General features: G+C 37.0%; 1 protein-coding gene across 3 annotated transcripts; it reads right to left on the reverse strand.

Annotated features, from left to right (window-relative positions):
- LOC110443533 (neo-calmodulin-like) lies at positions 1–26,572 on the reverse strand. Of its 3 annotated transcripts, none has more exons than XM_021487796.1 (8): positions 26,489–26,572; positions 25,628–25,756; positions 14,713–14,769; positions 14,181–14,217; positions 3,519–3,662; positions 2,590–2,687; positions 1,819–1,966; positions 1–1,058 (listed from the first exon to the last, which is right to left on the reverse strand). In XM_021487796.1, the coding sequence occupies exons 2-8, from the start codon at positions 25,628–25,630 to the stop codon at positions 1,024–1,026; spliced, it is 522 nt and encodes a 173-aa protein (XP_021343471.1). In that variant the 5' UTR covers positions 25,631–25,756; positions 26,489–26,572; the 3' UTR covers positions 1–1,023. The 3 variants fall into 3 exon arrangements, with proteins under 3 accessions (XP_021343471.1, XP_021343473.1, XP_021343472.1); XM_021487798.1 differs by lacking the exon at positions 26,489–26,572 and adding an exon at positions 25,902–26,162; XM_021487797.1 differs by lacking the exon at positions 26,489–26,572 and having other exon boundaries at positions 25,628–25,892.
- Between the last annotated feature and the right edge of the window lie 1,405 nt (positions 26,573–27,977).

Here is a 27,977-nt window from a genome sequence, read left to right on the forward strand (position 1 = left end):
TTTCATTCAAACAGATATTTTATTGATTTTTAACAATCAAGGGTTTGGGTAAGAATATTCAAATACATTTTTTTATGAATTTTGCAGTTTCTATGTTACATTTACTAAAGTTAAGTATTATAAACTTTGGGTCACTCGCTAGGCCCTTTAAACCAGGAAGTTATTTTTTGGAATAAGCACTGCAAAATACAATAGTTGTATATGGTTAGCTATCCATCTACAAATCTTAAACACCAGAAAAAAATTAATAAGATCTTTATGTTCGTGTTTCTTTTGCTGTATGTTCCGCACAAAGTTTGTCAACAAAGTTCTATAAAATCCCATTTTCGCGGACACTAATTTTCGTCATATTCAACTTCACGGGATTCATTTTTGCGGATTTCGTGTCTAGTAGCCATCACTTATGGTTAACATGTAAAGATGGATCATTTTACTATTTGATTCGCGAAAATTAGAAGCCCGCGAAAAAAGACAAAAATCATTTGCAGTACTTTAAATTAAGATTCCTACAAATAGACATATACATGGAAAACATTTTAAAATGATAGTAATCTGGTTAGATCGCGCACATAACTTAGATATGCATATATGGTCCTGGATTTTGTTTTTATAAAAGTCAACTTCAGGAAATTAAGCAAAACAATACAAGGAAACCAGCAACATAATATACAGGAAAGGAACAAAGGAACGGTTCTTCGTTGAATACAAGTCCTCCTCTGTTTTGGGAACACAACTATGGTCATGGTTTTTATTTTATATAAGTCAACTTTCTAGAGGAAATTTAGCCAAACAATAAAAAGGAAAACAGCAACATAACACAGCAACATAATGTACACGGAAGGAACAGTTCTTCGTTCCGTACAAGTCCTCCTCTGTTGGGGGAATGGTTGGAGGTTCTCGGAATGGAATGGCTGACTGCTGGTCCCAAGATCCATTTGGATTGTGTTGGACGTGTGGTCAACAGACCATGGCCTCAATTTGGGATGTTATCAAACCGTATCAAACGCGGAATGACTCCAGGTATCAAATGAACTTGTTGGCTAAAACTGAAGAAAATTCTGAAAAAAAGAGAAAGTAATGCAAACTGACATGAAATTAAAATCAACAATTAAGATTCTAAAAGTAAGCGTATGGATTGAAAACTGAAGAAATTGTGAAAAGTTCTAGAAAGGTGTAACACATATCATCAATTCTAGAGCATTTAATTTTATTTCACTTCAGCAAGCATTTGCTTCTCGTGTATTTCTTTAACTTTCCTGCATGGAATATGTCATCTTCACTAGCCTATGGTTACGTTACGGTACTTTCTCCCTTTTCAAGAGTAGGTTTGGATTGGTTTTTTTTTTAATTTCAATTAACTGTGGTTGGTTGTATAGTGATCGGAGGCCAAGTGTTCGAATCCCGGTCGGACGCCCTTGCTTTTTTAAAATCTCGATAACATTTCTATTTTTTTTTTTTCATCTTAATTATTGCTATTTTTTTTGTAATTGCTCCGCAAGACATTGGTTTCTTGAATTTTTTTTTTTTTTTTTATCAAAGCCATTGTCATGTCAGAAAAATTGTTTCCTATTAATAAATACAGTTTTGGCAGAGGTACAAGAATCCTTAAACTCAATAAGAGTTAGCTCCCTTCGATTCAATTCAATTTTATTACTAAAATTTAATTCCATACACAACAATTAAAAAATATGAAACATAAGTGGTAAAAAGTAAGAGCTCCGTTCACTAATGTTGGATATTGATACTTAACCCAATGATATTGAATATTGGAATGGAAATGATAATGACATAAAATATGTCTTTCAAACGGATATATACCTTCGTACGTGATGACGCCATTTCCGTCTAAATCTGCCTCGCGCATCAGATCCTGAAATTCCTCCTCTGTCATTCGTTCTCCCAGGCCAGTTAAAACAGCCTTTAGTTCTCGCATTTCTATCATCCCATCCCCGTTTCTGTCAAAAACCTTGAAGCAACAAAATCAATTATTAGATCAAAGTAACACTTCATATTTCGTCGCCTTTGCTAACATTCGATTTCTACGTTGTTTGTTTGATTTGTGTGTGTTTTACGACCTACTAACAGCTATGGCCATTTAAGGTGTTTGTGGCGGAGGAAAGCCAGAGTTCCCTGAGAAAAACCAACGACCTACAGCCAGTACCTAGCGACTGCCCCACGTAGGTCTCGAACCCGCGAACCACTAGTGGTAGCAGAATGTCAGACGCCTTAACCACTTGGCCATCGCGGCCCCCGAATTCTACTTATGGATGTATTATTACTAGACAGCGGAATGTATCTCCATTTAGGAAAGAGCTCAACAGTTTCACCTCAAACTGATAATTCTCATATAAGGGAGATAATTTGGAGATGGATTATTTACTGATGACACGTTTGAAAGATACAAGAGAATATTTGTATAAATCAAAGTAGATGGTCATAAAAATAACAAGGGACATAACTCTGGCGCAAATCAAATGTAAAATATGTTAAATGGCATATACGTGTAGCATAAACTCTAACACATATCACCGATAAATTGTGTAAAATACATGTAGCATATCTCCTCAACTCTAACTCTATTACTGTTACCTTGAAAGCTTTCTTGATTTCGTCTTCTTCCTTTTCTAGGTCCCGCCATTTTTTCGACATCATGGACACGAACTCCTCAAAATCTATTTCTCCATCGTCTTAAAATTTGATAAATATATAATTTGATAAATATGTAATTTGATAAATATAGATCGATTAAACAATTAAAATGTCACTTGCTTTATGATGAAAAGAATACTATATTTACTTTAAATCATTTATGATGTAATATACAATAAAACCGTGTTATGCTGTCACTATTTGTCAAGTTAAATTTTGGCGTTAAATTGAGTTTCGGCGTTATATCAAGGGAGACATAAATAGGGAATGTTGAGATTACAAGAAAAAAAGGACATGGAAAATCCCTTGGCGATAAGCGAGGTGGCTCATATAAGGCATGACAGAAAAACGAGGTGATATTGTTGCATAACCCTTAATTATCTCGGGGAAAATATTGAAGGGTTGCCGGTTTTTTTTTATTTCATGTAGAGTGATCTCCCCTTAATTTTGTCCTTGTCTGTGCCCGTTTCAATTGTACACTCAGAATACCTGTGATTTGTTTCACCCTAATAAGTTTACAAGAATTCCGCAAGGTATTTATTTCTTTTCAGAAATAACTTCTCAAAGCCATAATGATGCCGGGAATAAAACCCAAGTTTTCAATACTTAGTGACAGTTTTTGGCAGTGGTACGCTTTAGGGGGCCAAACAATGGTCACATTCATGGATAATTTGGTATCTATTGAACTGTGTTACAGATTTCTTTACCTGTTTATTTAATGACTGTTACGTCATACGTTTGTGTGAGAAAATTACGTCGTTTTCTCAAAAAGTGATGACGTTACTCTCACAAACAAATGACGTAACAATCAATACCTGCTCACAAGAGAAGATAACTCTGCAATACGAAAAGACGGAATACCAACTCACTGTCTTTATCCACTTCTGCTATAATTGACCTGACGTGTTGTGTGGTAGGATTTTGACCCAAAGCTCGCATGACGTCAGTCAGTTCTGATTCCGTTATTTTACCATTTTTGTCTTTATCAAACAGTTCAAATGTTCTTTTGATTTCTGAAAAGAAAATGAAAATTGCTGCATTAACAAAGAGATAGCAAAATAAAGCAATTACAAAATTAAAACGTTTAAGATCTGCTTGTTGTCTACTCTTACTGAAATATGTTGCATTTTATTGTCAGTGTGCACATTATTTTTTCTTGTTGACGAGGTACACAGTACACTAATATCTCATAAACCTATATATTAACATTTTCACTGCAAATGTCCTCTATAAGCATTATCATAATAAATTGCGTTCATAGGGCTATAAATGCAATTGGATCAGCGTCATTTTGAACTTCTCCCGCTTCGAATAAAATGAGACAACCGCTAAAAGCAAACATGTTGATGACGTTAGGCTGTTCCAGAAATCTCGCATGCGCTGACGGCATAAACACTTCAATATCGGAAGTATAAGGTAATATTGTATGAAGGTCAATAATAAGTAAACGTTTTGAATGTAAATATAAGGATTGAACGGCACCTTTGAATGTTAATGACGGTATGAACGCAATCTACTGGGAATTGGGTAACCATATGCTGAAATGTGCGAACATGATTGCTACTAGGAATCGATCAAGGTACGACAAATGCAAAGACGCAATGAATGAATTTTGATAGTATGAAGTATAGGATTAATGTATAGATACAATCAAATGTAAAGGCAAACGGAATAGGCAAACGTACATGTATTTTGAGAATGCAGTAAAGATAAACCCGAAGTAAAGATAAAACCACATGCAACAAGATAGCATCTGGAAGCGGTGTAAGTATATATATAAGACAAATAAAGGCTGGCCATGGTTACTTCTGTGAAAGGGGTAAGGATAAGTCAACGCAACATGCTTACTACTGGGAATGAGGTAAAGATGAGGCGAAAGTAATGATATAACAAAATGCAATATGATTGCGTTTATCTGAGAACGGGGTAAGTGTTAGGAAAATAGAGGTCGACAATGATTGCTATTGTGAAACGGGTAATGAATGGACCAAAAGTATAGAAATAACAAGTATCGAGTTCGCTACTTGGAATAAGGTAAGGTTTTAATTGTATGTAAAGATGTATTCAAATTTAACAGGAATGAACCATGTTTCTAACAATTTTTGTAGAGAACACAAACGTTTTTTTTTAAATTGAATATTGAAAAAATATAGAAAAAAATGAGTGTCAATTCATTTTCGGCATAATTTCAATAAGTTAATGATTACAGATTATCACACTGTGTTTTCTGGGGTTGTCGTAAGAACAAGCAGTGACCTCTCGATTTTATCCTCGTATTTACAATGAGAACATTGTTCGAACGACAAACACTGAAAATACTATGTGATAAACTGTTTATCATCTTTATCTGATACGTAACCTTATAAATCTCTCGATTTAAAAAGTTCAACTAAACATCGTATCTTCCAAATGACTTCTAAGCTCAATAGTTATCGATCGTAAATCCTCGGTCCATGACAAACGTAAACAAATGGAGGATTTGCGCGGAGGAATACAATGAACCATAGAACCAAGCAGAAAGAAATACGTTTAAAACAATCTCATCGTCATAGGCTTTTCCAAATGCACATTTACGCTTAAAATTCACAATATTTTTCGTAACTTTATATTGATTTGTTTATGACGAACATTTTTCCTGGATACTACTTCCGGTTAAGAACGTCACCTGGCGTGAGCAGACGTTCTTTTATGAGAAAATCCGTTCACAAATGCCGGGAAATGGGAAAATCGGTTCTCAAGTCGTTCTCAACTTCTTCTTGAGTGTTCTCATATATCAGTGTACCGATAGGTGGTATAAAGTAGTATATAGATGATAGTTAAAGATCAATAATCAAATGAATGTAAACAACAATTTAATGATTGTAAACAACAATTGAATAGATGTAAACAATGATAAAATGAATGGAAACATTGATTGAATGTAAAAGAAAAAGTGGAATGAAAAGAAATGAATGAATGAATAAGTAAATGACTGAATGAGAGAATGAATGAATGAGAGCCCTCTTGCATGAGGACATTTTTTTCGATAAAATCGAAAGGCCATGGCAGCTGGACTCGAGATTTTATCCAGGTGCGAGCACATTGTGTCCAACGTCTATATTGTGACGGCCGTATTACGTAGGAACAAACGACACTGTCTTGTGTAATAGTTAACGAGAGATGAACGACCGATAGTTATTTGTTTGCCTAAACGAGTCAGTTTTATATAGAATCATGAAGCGTAATGACATGGTAATGCCATTACGACCACCAGCTAAGCGATAGCGGGTTTACGTAATTTTTTACATGATAATTGCTTTTCGTAATTAAAAATATGCCTTTAACGAGTAATAAGGAAATTGCTAAACATCTGCTGATGGGAAGATATTGCCGATCAATCGAAAGTTAATTTCCGCATTTAAGCGAGACAAGAAATGAGTATCGGAGAGCGATCGAAAGTATTTACCGCTCATGCTGTTTACAGAACTTGTAACAGAGTTGTGTAATACGATCCATTAAAACCAGAACAGATTATTCTGCTCAATATTTCTTTGTGTGTAGTTTAGAAATTCTTCTTTAAAAGACTAATCCCAAAAACCTTGAATTCGTAAATTGTTTCATGCTTGGGCGCGTTCTGTATGACGTATGAATTCTCGACTGACATTCTAAATTGCAAAGTTATCTTTTTCGTGAAATCCAAGTGATATTTGGATCCTCTGCTATAAGATATCGCATACATCTTGTCCCTGATGTGGGTTGTTTGGTACGTGTAATGCTGCCAGCTCTACATATGCCATATCCCGGCACGCGTCGTATCTGCCCGGCACACGACAAATCCGTATTATACTTCAGATTAAACAAATTTACACACCTCAGTTACACCCAATTTGTGGTATTGGTTTATATTTTGATGTTGTACTTAATTATTTACGATGCGTATTATTTGATAAAAAGGTTCAAATATGACAATGGCCATACCCTACCCCGAATCAACCTTCAACACATATCAGCCCTCGGAACTCCGACCCCTCAGGCTGGAAAGGAGGTTTCGGATTGATACGGAATATGGTATGGAAATGACCGATGATAACTAAACATACATTTTTCTGACAAATCTCGGGTTTAAACCCTCGTAAAATTTAAATTTTATCTGTTATGATTATCCAACTCCGCTGTATTCGTCAAACCATATCAGCCCTCGGGCCACAGATCTGAGTCGAAAGCATGCTTATCATTCGAGTGTTTGCAAAGCATTTAAGTGACATTGATTAAACCGTCGGCTACGTAGCCCCGAGGACATACCATCCTCGATATCCAGGGGTTATATACATATTCCAGGGGGTGCAGAGAGCGAAAGTAAGCGTAACCCCTGAATATCGAGGATGTCTGCACCCCTGGAATATGTCATAGCAACAATGAAGGCACGAAGATATAAAGCTGTTTGATTAGTCTCAGGTAAAATAACCCTGACCAATCGCTCGGCTGATACCTGTCCTTTGAAGTTTACAAAGGAGAGACGCCCGACTTCAAAGCCTGTCAACCTTAACCGTTACGTTACCGCGAGATTCTTTTGATGTATATGGAACTAGTCAATGTGGCGCACACTGAGCCTAGAATTTTGCTATGACATATTCCAGGGGTGCAAGCGTAACCCCTGGATATCGAGGATGGGGACATCATGTATAATACTCGTTTTGCATGTTTGGAAAATTGACGAATCCGCGTCTTAATCAGTTAAGTTTTTCTTCAAGGGGTTTTGAGAGTAAATGGAACAGACGCCATTGCCAAGATACTCTAGCAATCGGCGAGGCTTACATTCTTTATTACCTTGACTCTTTAGGTTCCATAGTGCGATATTTACAGTGCAACACATACAATAAACCATCGGCTACAAATCATAAACTCAATACAATACAAAAGAGGGGGTGTAACCAGTTACGTTAATTGGGTTCTCCTTGTATTTGCAGAGACAGTCACGGTCACCTGTGTTTTATTTATTGGTTCGTAATTCGCTCAGGGAAAGATTCAGTACGTGATCTTTACGGTAACACGTAAGATTCTTCACTTTGTACTAAATCATTATACATTGAATACACACCTGTCAACGATTGGTTTTGTTAACTTTATTTCGGCTTGTTAATTTTAATCTGAATGGTCAAACCAAAAGAAAATCGATTACTTTACGACGGTGACTAAAATTATGTTCAATTTCTCAAAATACAATCAAAATTAAATCGATGCAAACTTATTTAACCTTTTGTATCGTGAACTCATATTTTAACATATTGTAAAATTATGGAGCTCTAATACGTATTATTACCACTTTGAGAAAAATCTAGGAATCTGATTGGTTAAAAACTACAGTGTACCAAACCGCATTCGGAAATCTCAGGGGGCATACGAAAATCTCAGGGGGTATACGGTCATGTCACGTGATTCTCAGCAGTAATACGATGGAATCACGTGATTTTACAAGGGGTATACGGGTCACGTGTCTTTGTATCTTGAGGCCGGGCAACGGGAGACAACTTACATTCGTCGTCTGCTTCGCTGTTTACAAAATGGCAAAACGTTTCGCTTCGCATACTGATGAGGAAATACTCACCAAAAGGGCTAACTATGTGCCACAAAACACACAAAAATCGAACAGACGAGCGGCAAACATGCTGAGGACGTATTTAAAAGAAAAGAATCAGGAAGAACAGTTCGAGGAATTTGATAAAACGAAACTAAATGGGGTACTGTGCCATTTTATCTTGACCACAGAAAAGTTGACGTGAAACGGTACAAAACCAATATAAAAGACTAAAAGGGTTATAAATTCGTTACAGGATTTCGTATTTCCTTCGGCCTATCGGCCTCAGGAAATACGAAATCCTTTAGGGTCATACCATCCCGTATACCCTGCCAAAAATCCGTGTAACTAATAATATACATTGAGCACACAACAAACTTTGTTTGAATGTTAAAGATCCCTGCATCAGTTATAAAACGGGTAACTATGCTTCGAAAATGTTTTCTATAGCAATACAATATCTCTTATAAATCATTTATAAAAAGAAAAAAACATACTTTATACGAAAAAATGAATTAAGGTAGAATAAACAGAATATGACCAAATGAGTGTAAGAATATAGCGGGACAATATCAGGGCCCTTATTCATGAAACCGTTATCATGCTCAAGTAGGGATTCTGTGCTCAAACCAACTTTCTGGTAACTCGCTTAAATCAGGTGACACGGTTAGATAGCCAAGTGTGAACATTTAAGATAGAATGCAGCTTGAAGTCTCTCCGACATTCTTCAAAAAATGTTGACAAAATGTGAGATTTTTACAAATAAAGCACCGGAACAGGAAATTTGGCTTGAGCGCAGAATTTACAGAGTTTTGGCATGAGAACGGTTTCATGAATACGGGCCCAGGATTAAAACTATACCACCTCAAATTGTTATAACTTCGCTTTAAAACACATGAGCTACCAGATCAGCGAAAGAGTCATGGCTTAATTGCGCCACTATTATGTTCAAAACGAAATTAATGGGAGGTTATCGTATATATGAAAAGCCTCAGTGGAATTCTTCGGTGGTTTGGGACAGTCATCCTTAATGTTTCCTCACGCGCGATCGAGAAAACATCAGTAATTTATAAACAGAATGTGACAACTTGACGCACTTTCAAGGTAACATCCGGTCATTTGAATGGAGGTGACCTTCATTCATGGTTGTTCAATATTCATTATCATCCCCACGTGATGTTACAGTTCAAAACAAGCTCAGGTTACACGCGCTTGGTACATATAAAAGTGTTTCCCATTAAGTGTGAAAATGACTATTTTATTATGATTATATTTGCTCGCCTCGCATTAACAACGGAAACTGTTGGAAGCTCGGATTAAGGACCCTATATAGACTGGAAATTAGCAAGTCTACACTTGCATTCGAGATGAAACGAAGATCCAAATACGTTTTGGTCTTTTGTTATGTAGTTTAATGATGTCCTATTAATGGCTAAGGTAATTTTAAGGACCTGCCTCCATGTATGTTCTGTATGCGCGCATGAGTGTATGTATTGGTGTTTTGCTTTGTTTGCGATGAAGTTCTGCCTCACTACCATGTCGAACGCACCCAGCACAATATTCCACCGTGTCACAAAATACTGACAACGACTTAATCAGGTGTTGCCATTATCCTAAAGGTTAAACGTTACGCATGGAATAACAATTACCATTTTAAGAGATTTGGTATGTCCCAGGCTGTATACAGAACCCATTGCCCTCCCCACTTAAGATTGAGGCATTGAGAACCCGATACGATACGTATTGTAACATGTCTTTCACGATGGTATATGAGTACTAGTTGCGAGAAGGGTTTCGCGATATTATTTGAATAGTGATAAATTATTTACAATACGATACACATCGTGATAAGTGATTTAAGATATGATTTGTATTGTGATAAAGGATTAACCATATAGTATTGTATCGTGATCATATTTTACGATGCGATATGTATCGCGATAAATGATTTACGATACGGTATGTATCGTGATAAATTATTGAAGGTACGATACGTTTATGATAAAGGATGTACGATACGGTATGTATTGCGATAAATTATTTACGATACGATATGTATCGCGGTAAATGATTTACGATATGATATGTATCGCGATAAGGGATTAACGGTATGGTAGATATCGCGATAAGGATTCGGGATCATTCCAAATACTCCTTGTTCCGCATTATATTCTTCGCAATATATGAGATTAATGAACAAAAGGAAATAATGAATTAAGTATGTGGGATAGGAGAGTCCTACTCGATGGTGTAGATTTCGGATCAGAACCGAGGCTTTGCCAAAGTTCTGATCTCAAATTATACACCAAGAGTAGAATTTCTCTATCCCTCTATACCTACATAATTATTGACTCTTTTTAAACCATCTCTTACCAAGTAATTTTGTAAGAATTGATACTTTCATTGCGAACGTAACAAAAATATTGTAGAATATCTAAATACCGTGCATTTACCAAGAACCTATTTGGATAGAACTGGGTAAAGAGAATGTACATTACATGTATAATTGGACTGAAAGCGTCTGAAAAATGATTAACAGAAAGGTTGCTTAAACCTGTGTTTTTTTTGTAATGCGATGTCTGGTTTTTTTTCTTTTGATGATTAATTTTCAATTTATGACGTCGCATGTTTAAAATTTATCACGTTTTAAAACATTACACGAAACGGTACAGAACTACCCATTCCTTAAAAATTATAACCCATTCGCGGAGCCCCGACTTATGACGATCAATCGGACATTACCTTTTACGTAATATTCATGTTCACAATCATCATTAAATATCAAGGTCACTTAGCTTCTCATTGTGTTGATCAACTGTACATAATAACAATGGCTTACATCATCGATTGTTCTTACATGCAATATAGTACACAATAGAAAAATGTCTACGGATCGATTTTATTAGCACGAACCCATACAACATTAATTCTACGTGAATATGTAATCTTCTAAATGGCTGGTACATGTAGCTAACCTTCTGAAATACGGTGATGACCTTTATCTATATACCTCATAGAACGGGATGTAATGGTTATTGTATCCGGAATTTTATGACATAAAGGCAACTTCCGGTAAATACAGACATGTACCTAGTCTCGTTCAACCAGACTCTTGTTGCCTGCGCAAGCTACGCCGAATAGAGAATTACAAGTGATCAAGCGTCTGGTTGAACGAGACTAACATTACCCAGAATTGTATTCGGGTTCATTGTACTAATGATTAGAAAGGTTTATTATAATGTTACATCTTTCAGACGATATTTCACGTCTTTTCTGTCAATAAAGTAAAGTTATACAGTTATGTTATACCAAAATAAGGCACTGCATCTTTTAGTCGATTTTCACTAGTGCAGTTCCCTTAATTATGACCTCTCTAGAGTTAACCTTGTCGAACGTGCAGCTTGTAATTGTGGTCATCTTTGTGAGAATGTCTTACACACTTCTTTTTGGAATTTCACCTATTTACAAACGAAAGACGTATTCTCTGGTTCAAATTTAAATAATTTGAATGTAGCGTTAAATTTAGATTTTTTTTCTTTTTTTGCAATTCACAATTTTCCGTGGACCTTCACACAAACATCTTTAGATAATTTGCATAACTTATTATTGGATTGTCATTTAAAATGTATATTGGGAGAAGGCGTTGATAAGTTGTTATAACTTGTGCCTAATCCATTGTCTACGTTTGGCAATAAATATGTTTAAACTAAGTCGATTTTCTTCAAATCAAGACAAATCACATTCTGCGGAAGGACAGGATATATTTTAAGTTACTGATTATAAATTTCAGATTAGCCAACATACCGTAAACGCGGACATTTTCGCGGTGTTTAAATGTTCGCATATTCCATGTTGAGCATTAAGTGCGAATAAATCCACAAAGCGGATATTCATTCACTCAATATATATAATGTCACACAGATGTATAGAAGAAATCTGTTTCAACGTCACTGCCGATGCGAAAATTTCTACATGGTGATCGTTTAAAAGAGTCAAAAGCGAAACATTTCCACATGCGAGTATTTCCTCTGTTGTAGTAGCCATTTTTTCCCCCTGGTGACTTGAATTGTAAGCATGTCGTTATAACATAACAGCAATGGAGACATGTCATCGGGTTTATTTCGATGATTACACGTGAAAAACGTTACATAGCTGGGAGCCATCTTGCCAGACTCCTGCCAGAGGTTCCTTTATAGTCTAAATGACAATGTTGCAAAGAGCTTATATAATGATCACGTGAGTCGATCGATTTTCTGCAGACAAAACTGGACGCAATATCTACGTTATCAGGGTCAATCATTTTACTTAAACTTGAATATCACACCTTGATCAATCGAGAGGCATATTCTTAAGCATCTTTTTCAAATAATTTTAAACGATCTCGTTTTTATAGGAGTGGTATACTGATCGTGAATGCTACTGTAACAGGAAAAACAATAGTGTGCTTCCACTGGGGATCGAACCTACGACTCCAGCTTCTCGGCCTACCGCTCTACAAATTGAATCATGAGCTAAAGGGAAATTTCGTCTAGCACCTAACTAGCAGGCGACCGTAATTATAGGAGGCACGGTAGTCGAGTGGTAGGACGCCGGGCTCATGACTGAAGGGTTGCGGGTTCGAGTAGTAACGGCACGTCACTGTGTTGTATCTTCGAGCAAGATACTTCACTCCGCTTGTTCTAGTCTACTCAGCTGTAAATGAGTGCTTAGTTGGGCAGAGCTAGAATTGTTGAATGCTAGCTGTGAGCGCCGAAATGGCAGCACCGACTGTATGTTCCCCAGGGAGTTGAGAAAAATATTGGCGGGTTGCAAAGCACCTATAACCATTGATAATAATTTATGAACTACTTTGGGACGACCTACGAACTAGATTGTGATAAAGCGGCATATCAAAACCTCGAATTATTATTATTATATGTATTATTATCATATGTATATTTACAAGCTATCACACTACTGACTCCCACTTTTTTAACTGTGTTGGCCCTCTATCACCACAACAACCCAGGTTCTAACTCCCAGTCACAACAGGGAGGGCACGGACACCATTTGTAACTGGAAACAGAGTAGTGTGCTCCCAGCGGGGATCGAACCCACGACCCCCTGCGACCTTTTTCAAGTGAGAAAGAATATAAACCCGAAATTAATTGGTGTGTATCGCTATCATATATATGTACACAAAGGAGTGGAATGGAAGAGAATCTAGTCTGAAGAAACAATGTTCTGACTTTAAGTGTGACGGTGCAACGTATGCGAATATAAGGATGTGAGAGAGCGAGAAGGGCTTCGAGTGGCCGTGTAGGCATGTGGTAGTCAAGGATTTAGTGAAAATAAAGTGGTAGGACGCAGGGCTCGTGACCGGAGGGTTGCGGTTTCGAGTCACGTCACGGCACTGTGTTGTATCTTTTCTACTCAGCTGTAAATGAGTACGTGGTTGGGCAGTGCCTAGAACTGTTAAATGCTAGCTTTGAGCGCCGAAATGGCAGCTCCGGCTGTATGCTCCCCAGGGAGTTGAGAAAGGTATTTTCTGGTTGCAAATGCCCTATAACCACGGATAATAATTTGTGAACCACTTTGAGACGACCTACGAACTAGGTTGTGATAAAGCGGTATATAAGAACCTTGAATTATTATTATTATTATCACTAAATAAGAGTGTAAGGATTTGTGGTTTAGAAGAAGTCGTGAAGTGAGAGTGTAATTGCGAAAGACTTCAGAGAATCAGAGTTAAAGAACCACAGGCGTCCAGGGTACGATGGGGGACGAGTTAAAGGAAGAGAGGGAGCGAGGATGAACGAGGATGAGAGGTAGCGACAATGAGAGGGAACGAGGAAGAGAGGAAGAGAGGACAAGAGGACGGGAGGAAGAGAGGACTGGAGTGTGGGAAAGCGTGTGAGTGGTGAGATTGTGAGTCTGAGATCAATAAGTGATGGTATGAGGGTTAACAGAAAGTGAGAGGACGATAATGTATACTTACCTTCTCTCATTTTCTTTGAACCCGGGGACTGTTGTTCCTACAATGATTAATACGGCCTTACACTGACAACTCTTTAATTGGTTTTTAATTAATTAACTAGGACTACGTCAGAATGACATATTATGTATCTCTGCAGATTTTTGTAGGGTTTAATAGGACGTTGTATATAACACATTAGCTTTTATAAAGTAACTTAGCAGTATGATGCAGTTTAATTCATTTTTGGCTTGCTGTATCTCTTACCTGCGTCATAGTGTGTATTACGTCATTAGTTCTGCGTTCTAACCGGGTAATTACGTCATCAGTTATGCGATTTAAACAGTTCATTACGTCATTAGTTCTGTGCTCTACACAGTTAATTACTGTAAAATGCACACTTAAAATAGATGATCAATGTTTCATTCAATTGATGAAAATGCCGTCAAGATATATATAGAAGATATATCTGGTTGTAGAGATTATATGATAATAGTGATTCTAAAACAGGCACAATGACGATAACACCGATATCACTACAATTTGATGTATCTACCTTTTGTGAGCTTGCTTGCTGGTTGGGTTGATCTTCTTTTCGCCTTCGTCCGAAATTCTGAAATCATATTAGATACGAGCAATTCAGATCTAGATACAAGCAATTTTTTCTGAACTATAACAAGCTAAAAACAGCACCTCCGATGTACATGAAAGATTATTACAAACACAGCAACGCTTCGGTGTCGGAAACATCATCATAATAATAAGTTAATATTAGCCACTCTACAGCGCTTTACAATAATATTTACATACAATTAATACAACTAGCATATACATTAATCAATACCATTTTTGAGGAAATCGCAGGAGCTGGCTTATCAGGCGCTAACTACTAGTCATATGCCACCTGGCTAATATCTCCCTATGTGTGTATGCCTGCGTGTGTGCTGGAGATGTAATGTGTGTTCTCATGAATGGTGGATGGCGTTTCTAAAGCTCTTTGTATTTCTGAGGGGTTGTAGGACTGATTTGACATCTGGTAGGAAGTCATATAGATTATTTAGGGATGGTATGCCAAGATGAAGTATTTCTAAACACACGAAATGATTATCAAAACATTTTGTTCAACAGATGGGGTCTGCTCGTTTATGCGTAACAACCGGTTTGTCTGTTTTTAAATGTAACATTTGTTTTGGTATAAACCCTGGCGGACCTGCAAATGATTACACAGGCCTTACAAGTCTTTATCGTGGCTCGTCTGAAAACACCATCAGATTACTAGGTCCGACATTATTTCATATAAACGAACAACTCTGATCCAACCGGATCCCCGGATCAACCGTTTGGATCGCGATAAACGAAAGCGGCCCTTGTCATAGGTGTGCGAGAATCTATGAGCCCCCTCATCTCGATTCAAAACGTCACAAATACATATTTTGCTGGTTATGGTTTATGAACCTGAATACATAGCAAACTGTAACTAAAGAAGGCGTTACAGTAGGATCTGTCAAAGGATTCGATGGATAGCTGATATTCCCAGAAAAAATGGACTTCTAATTCTAAGGTTCCTCGAATATATAATATTTCCTCTGAATCTGATCATTTTTTGTTGCATTTTGTGTTCATAGCAACTGTTCTGTTATTTAATACAGAAGAAAATCATTTGTTATTGCGAACAAGCCACGTAGGCAGTTGGCTTTTATATTTGTCTGTCATTCCGCAAGATAAAAATAGAGGAAAGGGTTTTCCAAAAGCGTTATCAATGAAAAAAACGACTCTTTCAACCATTTTTTCTTTTCAGATAATCAAATAATTCCACATACTTTAGTAAACATATTCACATATCTCTGCAAAAATCGTGAACCCAACCCAACAACTTGTGTTACCATCTGTACACTACATGTACAATATACCACCCAACAGTAGTATAATAAATGGATTATAACGGGTTGTCAGTATGAGAATACTCCAGTCAAAAGTTGAGAACGACTTCAAAACAACTTGAGATTGGATTTTCTCATTTTGGAAATATATATAGGCTGAGTTTGTATGCTTATATACGGTTGTGTGTCCAATGTTATACAGAGTTAAGCCCCTTTGATAAGATCAATTCTCTTCCGTTGCATTAACATTCACCAAACTTCTTGTATTGAAAACGGAGTGGTCGGATGGCGAAGTAGAGAACGCACATACCGTTCAGCAAGGCGGCCGGGGTTCGATTCCCCAATCAGACGTGAAAAGGTAGGGCGACTGCCCCACGGAAGCCTCGATCCCGCGAACCAGAGGTGGAGGGCCGGTGGTTGCAGGATGACAAACGCCTTATCCACTAGGCCATCGCTGCCCCATTACTTTTTCCTGAGCAATATACTAGAAACTACGTTACATTTCATTTTCATCAGTTCGATGCATTTGATTACAACAATTCTTCAGAGGGGATTTTAAGTACGACAATTTTGTTACAGAATGGCTCTAAATGAATACAGCAATGAATGTGACGGGGATCTTAATTTGAACTATAGGGGCCATCTCCGGGCTAGAATTTCATCTTATTAGCCTCGACATCGCTGACGGCGGTGGTCACGTGTCTGTGTTCTTAATAATTTAATAAGTCACTTGGAACATTTACGAGAAATACTTTCTCGTTTACGGAAAGTGCCGACAGTTCCCGATTGATACGCTCCGTCAGCCGGTCTACAGACAAAATATCGCAATTTTTAGATTGATAAAAGATCAATGCACTTTGAACATTACGAGAAATGCGTTCTCGTTTGCGGAAAGTGCCGATAGTTCCCGATTGATATGCTCCGTCAGCCGGTCAACAGACGTAATGTCGCATTTTTTTAATTGATAAGATCAATGCAGATTGATTTTTTTACAACATATTGGACATCAAATCGGTGAATGCTATTTTCACAAATCTCATTATCCTTTTGGCGACTGCGTTTCTATATACAGGAAGGATCAATCTCGTGTTTAATTAAAATACAACGATATCGCAACTTAATTATAGATAATCAACTTATGGTTTAGCATTTCAGCAATGTCAATATGCACTGGAACAGAATCACAATAAGAGAGGGAATATGGCGTTAACACGTGGAAAACGAATGTTCATCTTAAAATTATCCTTGTTCCAAATTTAGGCCACACGATAGAGAAATCTTTGTACAGTAACCTCACCTTAATTTCGATTTGGATTTTCAATGTAACGGTAGAGTGACTTGTAATTATGATTTTAGTATTATATCATTTTAACGATTTAAGGTCCAAGGTTCGTTCTGTGTTAAGCACCATTATATGTTTAGTCTCAGAAAACTGCTGTTACATTTTTTGAAAGTCGCGTAATTTCATTTCAGATTTCATTTTCCAGACTATAGTTTTGCATGGTTACCCTTTTTGGTAGTTGTACGAGGGTCCTGTATTAATATGTTATATAGACTTGGAGATGAGGATCACTTACTTTCGCAGTTCATTAGGTCAGTCTAAAGACCAAGTCAATTCATCACCCCTTTATAGTGGCCAAAGCAAGTTTCAGTCCTTATATTTCAATTAACACGCTCAATAATTGAAAATTCGAAATCTATTTATCCACATTCGATCGTCAAACCGTGAAAACATTGTGTGATTAACTGTTTATCATATATAATTGGTTGTTTGTGTTTTACGTCCCATTAACAGCTATGGTAATTTAAGGACGTGCCAGGTTTTGGTGGTAGAGGGAAGCCGGAGTTCCCGGAGAAAAAACACCGACCTACGGAAAGTACCTGGCTACTGCCCCACGTAAGTCTCGAGCCCATTGAGAAATACGTTCTAAAATGGGAATATCCATATTCAAATTCGATTTGGCAGTTTCATTGAGTCCAGCATGAATACAAATTGAAATATTTAGAGTAAGATTTCTCTGTCACCCCTAGGTTATGATTTCTCTGTCACCTCTAGGGTATGATTTCTCTGTCACATTATAAGGTATGACTTCTCTGTCACCTCTAGGGTATGATTTCTCTGTCACCCTCTAGGGTATGACTTCTCTGTCACCCTTTTGTGTATGACTTCTCTGTCACCTCTAGGGTATGACCTCCCTGTCACCCTCTAGGGTATGACTTCTCTGTAACCCTTTTGTGTATGACTTCTCTGTCACCTCTAGGGTATGATTTCTCTGTCACCCTCTATGGTATGACTTCTCTTTCACCCTCAAGGGTATGACTTCTCTGTCACCCTCTTGTGTATGACTTTTCTGTCACCTCTAGGGTATGATTTCTCTGTCACCACTTTAGTATGATTTCTCTGTCACCTCTAGGGTATGATTTCTCTGTCCCCTCTAGGGAACAATTTCTCTGTCACTCCTAGAGCATGATTTTTCTGTTACCCCCTATGGTATGATTTCTCTGTCACCTCTAGGGTATGATTTCTCTGTCACCCTCTAGGGTATGACTTCTCTGTCACCCTCTTGTGTATGACTTTTCTGTCACCTCTAGGGTATGATTTCTCTGTCACCACTTTAGTATGATTTCTCTGTCACCTCTAGGGTATGATTTCTCTGTCCCCTCTAGGGAACAATTTCTCTGTCACTCCTAGAGCATGATTTTTCTGTTACCCCCTATGGTATGATTTCTCTGTCACCTCTAGGGTATGATTTCTCTGTCACCCTCTAGGGTATGACTTCTCTGTCACCCTCTTGTGTATGACTTTTCTGTCACCTCTAGGGTATGATTTCTCTGTCACCACTTTAGTATGATTTCTCTGTCACCTCTAGGGTATGATTTCTCTGTCCCCTCTAGGGAACAATTTCTCTGTCACTCCTAGAGCATGATTTTTCTGTTACCCCCTATGGTATGATTTCTCTGTCACCTCTAGGGTATGATTTCTCTGTCACCCTCTAGGGTATGACTTCTCTGTCACCCTCTTGTGTATGACTTTTCTGTCACCTCTAGGGTATGATTTCTCTGTCACCCTCTATGGTATGACTTCTCTTTCACCCTCAAGGGTATGACTTCTCTGTCACCCTCTTGTGTATGACTTTTCTGTCACCTCTAGGGTATGATTTCTCTGTCACCACTTTAGTATGATTTCTCTGTCACCTCTAGGGTATGATTTCTCTGTCACCTCTAGGGAACAATTTCTCTGTCACTCCTAGAGCATGATTTTTCTGTTACCCCCTATGGTATGATTTCTCTGTCACCTCTAGGGAACAATTTCTCTGTCACTCCTAGGGCATGATTTTTCTGTTACCCCCTATGGTATGATTTCTCTGTCACTCTCTAGGGTATGATTTCTCTGTAACTCCAAAGGATATGATTTCTCTGTCATCCTCTAGGGTATGATTTCTCTGTCACCCCTAGGGCATGATTATTCTGTTACCCCCTATGGTATGTTTTCTCTGTCACCTCTAGGATATGATTTGTCTGTCAGCTCTAGGGTATGATTTCTCTGTCACCCCTAGGGCATGATTATTCTGTTACCCCCTATGGTATGTTTTCTCTGTCACCTCTAGGATATGATTTGTCTGTCAGCTCTAGGGTATGATTTCTCTGTCACTCCTAGGGCATGATTTCTCTGTCACCCCTAGGGCATGATTTCTCTGTCACCTCTAGGGTATGATTTCTCTGTCACATTCTAGAGTATGACTTCTCTGTCACCTCTAGGGTATGATTTCTCTGTCACCCTCTAGGGTATGACTTCTCTGTCACCCTTTTGTGTATGACTTCTCTGTCACCTCTAGGGTATGATTTCTCTGTCACCTCTAGGGTATGATTTTTCTGTCACCCTCTATAGTATGACTTCTCTGTCACCCTCTTGTGTATGACTTCTCTGTCACCTCTAGGGTATGACTTCTCTGTCACCTCTAGGGTATGACTTCTCTGTCACATTCTAGGGTATGACTTATCTGTCACTCTCTAGGGTATGATTTCTCTGTCACCTCTAGGGTATGATTTTTCTGTCACCCTCTATGGTATGACTTCTCTGTCACCCTCTTGTGTATGATTTCTCTGTACCTCTAGGTTATGACTTCTCTGTCACATTCTAGGGTATGACTTCTCTGTCACCATCTTGTGTATCACTTTTCTGTCACCACTATGGTATGATTTCTCTGTCACCACTTTAGTATGATTTCTCTGTCACCTCTAGGGTATGATTTCTCTGTTACTCCAAAGGATATGATTTCTCTGTCACCCTCTAGGGTATGATTTCTCTGTCACCTCTAGGGAACAATATCACTTATACCACATAGGGTATGATTGAGGAGTTTGAAAACTGTGTTTATAAACGGAAATATGTATGTATGGATTAGAATCATTTGAAGAAACCACGCTCTTCAGGTGAGAATTGGCAATGTCCTCAACAAGTATTATGCCATCAGTTTCATAAACGTTTCCTTATCGTAAGGAAATTTCTTGTTTCTTTCGTTATTGGAAAGTTGAAAAGAAATCTGGTTAAAGAAATTTTTCTTAAATTTTGTAATGCATTTTTATATATAGGATAATTTAAAGTAAAGGAATTTCCTTAATTTAGGAATGTTCATAAAACTTGTGGCTATGAGAACGGTACCCTATAGGGGAGCTGTATCTGCCCCACCCTTTGCAATATCTCGATAAATTACATCACGTCAGATCCAGAAATTAAAAGTAAAAACGTCACAGTATGAATGTACATCTGACAGCCCAGTCGTTATGCAAAAGAAAAAGCATGTAAAATGTATCTTCCGAGCTACTCAAAATCGAACACTAGTGACAGATTTGAGCCGTAAAGCAAAAATTGTATTTTCAGTATCCTTTTTCTTTTATTTTCGGCATTTTATACATTAATTGTTAAGTTTTTAACTTTAAAAAAAGTTCGTTCATATGTGCTTAACAAGAACTAACACATTTCAGCCTTCGCCATATATATGTACTTTCCCTCGTGACATATTTTTTTCTTAGGGTTTTAAATGAATATACAGAGTTAAATAACATGTAATCCTTACTTTGGAAGCTAAATAAGATAATAAAGGAATGGTTAGGGACTAAATGTTTATCACAGATACAGGAATATTTCACTGTTAATTCAAACATGTTCTTTATTCTTATGTTTCTTCTTCAAAATATAAGGAGACACTTTTCGGTGTTTTGAAGATGTTATATTTTTATGATTTGACCAAAATCAAATATGATCAAAGAAAGCATTATTCTTATTTTTATTTCATTTGCACCAACATAAGGCAAATGACAGTATTGTACCTCAGGTAAATAACTTCTTTCATATTTCATTGTGCTCTATATATTAGTAATTGAAGTCTAGTTTTCCCCTTATGAATATGTGACCTCCTTTATGCAACTAACAACTTTATAATGTACCGATTAAGTTTCATTGCTTAATATCTTTTAAAATGTATTTGAATACATCAGAGTATTTAGAAGTAACATTTTCCCTAAACATGATATAAAAGAAAAATGAAATTTATGTATAGCACTGTTCTATTTGAATTTAATTGTAAATAATATATTGATATTAAGTAAGAATTCATCGAATAAAAGTATTGAACTTGATATTAATATCTTAGTTTTGATGCTGATATTATTCGTTAGAACCTTATGTAAATTAAAAATCATAACTTTTTACCTGTAAAATCACAGGTAGATCTAAAGGTAAAATATCTCAGGTAAAAATAGTACATATATGATACAAACTATAATTACCCTCCCTTTGATGTTTCCACTTATTGTTCTAAAGATGTATGCGTTCAGGGAACATCCCAATCAAAAATGTATGCGTTCAGGGATTTCTATAACTTCCTCCCTTTACAGGTTTGTCTCTCTTTCAAGCCGGAAAATATCAGCTTATCACCCCCTGGAGAGAAAGCCTCGTTAAGGATGGATGTATTGACGTCACGCCAATAGTAGCAGCTAATGAAAACAAATCTCTGGATTTGCTGGAAAAAAATGCAATCAACGCTTATATTTCATATAACCAACGCTTGTCGGCGGATTTGTGAGTGAAACAGCATGGGAGAAAAACAATCATCCCCTACACTGAGGGTGTGACAGGGCATTCTCCCACCCTTCACAAGTGTCTCCCGTTTTAGCCGGGAAAGATCAGCTTGTCACCCCCGAGGGGGAGATAGCCTCGTGCCGTTTAGCACGTGTTCAATTGTGACGTCATTAAAATGCGTCGTCATCGGTAATTGTGACGTCATCAAAAGTGAATGACGATATGCATAACCCACATGTGATTTTGTTTACAAACATGGCAGACTCCTGTCGGTGGAGCTGTGACTGAAATAATAGGATGGGAGAAAAATAATCATCCCATACATTGAGGGTGTAACAGAGAAATCTCCAACCCTCGGGTTAGACAAAAAAAATATCACCCCTCTGTCACACCCTCAAGGAATTCGAAGGGGAAGATTCTATTAATCTCCAACCGTCGGGATGATATTCTCGAATGTCTTACCCTCGGCATAGCCTCGGGTTAGACAATCAAGACTACCATCACTCGGGTTGGAGATTTCTGTGTCATACTCTATTAGTCCTCCCCCGGGGTATGACAGATAGCACGTACAAAGAAACAATGCTATGACGTCACGGGAACAATCAGGTATGACGGTAGATATGACGTGACAATGTGCAAATAATCATAAAAAATCAAAAGTAAAGACAGAAAAAGGTTTAACATAGTATTGGAATAATGGGAGAAAAACAATCACCCCTTCAATTATTACTGAACAGTAAAACGGGAGACAACTCTGAGAATAGTTTGATGGGAGAAAACTTGATCGCAGTTGATACACAGTCATGAGAGTCGTTTTCTTCTTTTATTCTTTTTTAATACAATACCTTATGTTATATATCAGATCAATTTCCTAAGATTAATTAACTACAGTTAGGCTTGCCGGTAATAAGAACTTCATGTCGATATAACAAAGAAAAAAATCGATCGCTAGACATATATTTTTATAATCATAAAACCATCACACATTAATTCAAATTTCATCTCCAGGTCAAGATAAAATGATGCATGGTTCAATAGGAATTACAAACGATAATCACAAGGTAATCTTTAGAAAATACACCACGACTAGACTTTGCCATGGAGATTGGAGCTTGTCAGAAGCATAGCCGCAAAATAGACACCATTACGTGTTTCACGACTACAATACATGTACAGTTCAATGTCCGGATAAACTGTGCCGGATACGTGTTGAGAGTTAGTACTTGTAAGTAAATCCGTATGCATGTATGTAGTGCCGGCTGCGTGTTGAACGTTCGTACGTGTATGTTAGTCCGGATGTTAGCACAATGTACGTGCATGTTTGTTATGTTCAAGTGAGTCCGGATATATGGTTCCAGGTACGTGTTGAGTTTTAGTTATGTACATATAAGTCAAGATATAAGGTTCCAGGTATGTCTTGAGTGTGTTATTAGTTATGTACATTTAAGTCCGGATATATGGTGCCGTTTACGTGTTGAGTGTTAGTATATATACAGCTGGGTCCGTGTTGTGCGTGCGGAAACGTGTTTCCACTGTTTTACGTCCATATCTCACTATTCAAAAGAAAGACCGTCATTAAAAGAGAGAATCATAACTACAAGTGCTAGAAAAAATAATGGTTAGTTCAGTCTTAAGTTGAACCCATAATATGAACGGAGAAAAATACATATTGACCGGAAAATGTGCAACAAGATAAATGCTCTTAAAGGCTCATAGAGCACAATCAGTGAGAAGTTTATATGTGACGTTTCGATTATTAGTGCGACGATTTTTTGATGAAGGTGACAGAGAACATATACTACCAGTCACCGAAATGTCAGAAAAAACAACAATTACAATGGTTGTAATATTTGAACCTGTTGCTAATATGAGAACTTTAATATTTGAAAGTAAGTCTGCCCTATAAATTAGCCTAAAGCTCATTATTGTTTAAAAAAACCACCCAACAAGTCTGTTCGTATCTCATTTTTTTTATCATGCATTAGAACAAGATTTGTCTGTCTGTGCTGCTAAAAAGTACCAAAACAGTTGCGGGAATACTCCGGATATATAAGACCGGATACGGCTTAAGTGTTAGATGGCGCCACAGGTAAAAATGTAGGACATCTGTCATTGATCGCGTGTAAAATACGAATCGATAACTCACAGCACTGTACCGGTCCTTCATGATTAATCAGGAAAGCAATAGTATAATTGTTTCGAAGGTAGATTAAAATTAATGATTTTTCATGAATTTGTGATAAAAGTCAGTGAAAAACTGCTTGTTTCTTCCGTTTCCCCAAAAATTACTTCCTGAAAAAAGACCATACCTATCAACGACTATTGATGTCTCCTTTACGTAATCTTTGTGTCCCCGTTTTGTAAACTGTTTGTCACCGTTTTGTATATCCTTTTTGTAAGTTGTATGTCTCGATTATGTTATCTTGTGTCTCCGTTTTGTAGTCTTTGTATTTCCGTTTTGTAAGTTTTGTATCGCCGTATCTCCTTTTTGTAGTTTTTGTATCTCCGTTTGTAACTTTTTTTTATCTCCGTTTGTAACTTTTGTATCTCCGTTTTGTAATTTTTGTATCTCCGTTTGTAACATTTGTTTCTTCGTTTGTAATATTTGTGTCTCCATTTATAATATTTGTATCTCCGTTTTGTAATTTTTGTGTCTCCATTTTGTAACTTTTGTATCTAGGTTTTGTAACTTTTGTATCTAGGTTTTGTATTCTTTGTTAAACCGTTACGGAATTTTGTGTCTGTTTTGTAAAGCCTGTGTCGTCGTTTTGTAATATTTGTGTCCCCGTTTCTAAGCTATGTGTCGCAGTTTTGTAATCCTGTAAAGGGTCCCCATTTGATTTACTTATGTCGCCATTATGCAGTCGTTGCGCCTCCATTTTGTAGTCTTTAAGTCTCCGTATACAATTTTCGTGTCTATATTTCGAACTTTTGTGTCGCCATTTTTAATTTTTGTATGATATTATCACAGTATATAGAATACGTACATGTAGGTATAATGAGAATATTGGTCAGCATCACGTTCATTAATGAATATTGTGAATCAACGAATCGATGGCTAGGTAAGATAGATAATGATTTTCAGATTGTTTGTCTTCGTATGCAAGTACGTACATCCCATGAACACCGTTTATGGGGTATAATAATGAGTTTCTGACGTTTTCCCTCATTTATAGCATATGTGGTGATGGCGAATTCTATATTTATAACTTTCTAAATAATTAATCCTTAGTTCTTCTCCTTATCTGTTAAGGTTTATACATCGGTTACAATTTCAACTTCTATGTTGCTTTTCAGATTTTCAATCTCGCTTTTAAATGCAGTTTGTTTATGCGTCAATCTGATTAAAATCATCTGTTACATGGCTCCGTTCAGGCGTAGTACGAAGTTAACGAAGCCATGTAACAGATGATTTTAATCAGACTGTTTATACGTAATTTTCTTGCGTAAACAAAAACCTAGCTGTTCATATTTTTTTATATCGTTAAATGCTACTGTCGTGTACTTACCATTATGCAAATGACGTATATCAACGGTCAGACACAAAATCTTCTCCTGTCTCCTCCTTTCTGTTATCAATCCCAAAATCGATCAATCCGGATTTGTGTACGTGTCGATTTCTTTCTGTCTTCTGATCTCTGTCAAAGACAATAAAGCTCGACACATGCGTGTTCAAAACTCCACGGTAAAATTCTAACCAATCAACATCAAGTACATATTAGGAAAAAGTAGTAATAAGCATTCGGTCGATATAGATTTGCTGATGATCAGAGTATCCCTTACGCTTGATATTGTCTTCAGTACAAGTTTAAATACATGTTCAGGATGCGGAATGCATTGTATTTCCAGGTCCGCACTTGGATATTGGTAAGCCACCACGATTTTATAAACACACTAATATACATACAAAGGGGAAAAATCGATCACATTTTCCGCAGATCAGTTCTAAACAAATAACTGACATGAATCGGGATTTAAAAAATATCCAAATCTTCTGGTTGAAAACACAGCTGAGTCGGTCAACAGGTAGACGGACTAATCAATCTGTCAATGAAGATCGACCGTGCTAGTTAATGTTCGTTTCAGAATTGACCGCTTGGTCTATGTATACATCTAGTACACAGGGACCTGATAATTTGTTACAACAATATTTGGACCTAAACGAAGGTATTCAGAGTAATTTTACATGTTTTAAGGGTTCATATCGACTTTCGGTAAAAATGCCACTAATCATTGGGGGTGGCATTTCTACCGAAAGTCGATATAAACCCTCTTAACCAAGTAAAATTACTCTGAACACCTTCGTTTAGGTCCAAATATAGCTGTAACAAATATTATCAGGTTCCTGTGATCTAGTATTCATTATTTACCGCGCTGTGTGTCGATCTGATGCGCGTTGCTTATCCGCCAGAGATCGAGTGTAGTGCCATGTACATTAACGAGGTGATGATCATCTGTACATACAATAATCGTGACGGCGCATTTTCAGATCTTGTTATACAACACTGTTGATGCGTCGCCATGGAAACAAGCACAGGTAAATCGCATGTTACGTATATACAGGTGTGATTGATGAAGGATATTTGTCGCCGTAATGTTCCAAAACCTAGAAATCATGTCCGGTATCTTTTGTGACTGGTAATTGTTTAAGGAGGCTGGTTACGTTAGTGTTAAAGGACCCTTTCCCACAAAAGAGTTCCATAGCCAAGAAACCATGAGAAATATCTGGTTTTATGACAGGTACACGTACTGTTGACTTTAAATATTTCATTGATGATATAATGAAATTCATGACGTTCATACAAAGCATTTAAAAAGATAACCATAACGGATTAATCTGTGTGATCAAAATATTTAACATGTTTTTTTTCATATATAAATTATATTATATATAGAAAAATTAAGATTAACGACCGACTAAAAAACTAGCTGCTTTCACCCTTCACAGGGCTCACCAGAGGAATAAACCTGAAGAGCCCAATGAAGGGTGAAAGCAGCTAGTTTTTGAGTCGGTTGTTAATCTTAATTTTTCTATATTTACTTCCTTCACATGGACATTTAAACCTTTTTTTATTATGTTATATATATATATATATATAAATTGTATATATTATATTAAAAATAATATAAAATATAAATTGTGTACATATTTAAAAATGGCCACTCAATCAGATATCAGATCAAACTTTCAAAAATAAAAATATCTTCCATCCACTGAGTTCACCCATACAGAACTTTCTGTATTAATATTATCATAAAAGATAGCATGCTCCCTTTGATGTCGTTAAATTCACAACACTCTCAATTAACACGTACTTGTGTACAAAAGGTGCATTAATTTTATATCATTTGTTTTTACCGCAATATATCTCTTCCCCATTAATTCCTGCAGGAACATATTTTTTCCCATTCTGCTCTGGACGTTACAAAAGCGAAATGTTTCGTATTAATTTCAGTTAATATCTATTTATTTCATGATTTCCAAATAAATATATATTTTTGTTTTTGTTGATTATATGAAATATAAGCGTTGATTGCATGTTTTCCCAGCAAATCCAGAGTTGTTTCCATGAACTGCTACTATTGACGTGACGTCAATACATGTACATCCATCATTAACGAGGCTATCTCCCCAGGGGGTGATAAGCTGATATTTTCCGGCTTGAAAGAGAGACAAACATGTGAAGGGAAGAGGTTAGAGAAATCGACTGATTCCCTGAGTGATGTCTATTTAATCACAAACAAACCCATTGCACATAAAATGATATCGTGACCAGTGACACAAAAAAGGTGTGTGTGTGTGTGTGTGTGTTTGTGTGTGTGTGTGTGTTTGTGTGTGTGTGTGTGTGTGGGGGGGGG

This window comes from Mizuhopecten yessoensis, unplaced genomic scaffold, assembly GCF_002113885.1.
Source record: "Mizuhopecten yessoensis strain PY_sf001 unplaced genomic scaffold, ASM211388v2 scaffold716351, whole genome shotgun sequence".
NCBI classification, from domain to species: Eukaryota; Metazoa; Mollusca; class Bivalvia; order Pectinida; family Pectinidae; genus Mizuhopecten; species Mizuhopecten yessoensis.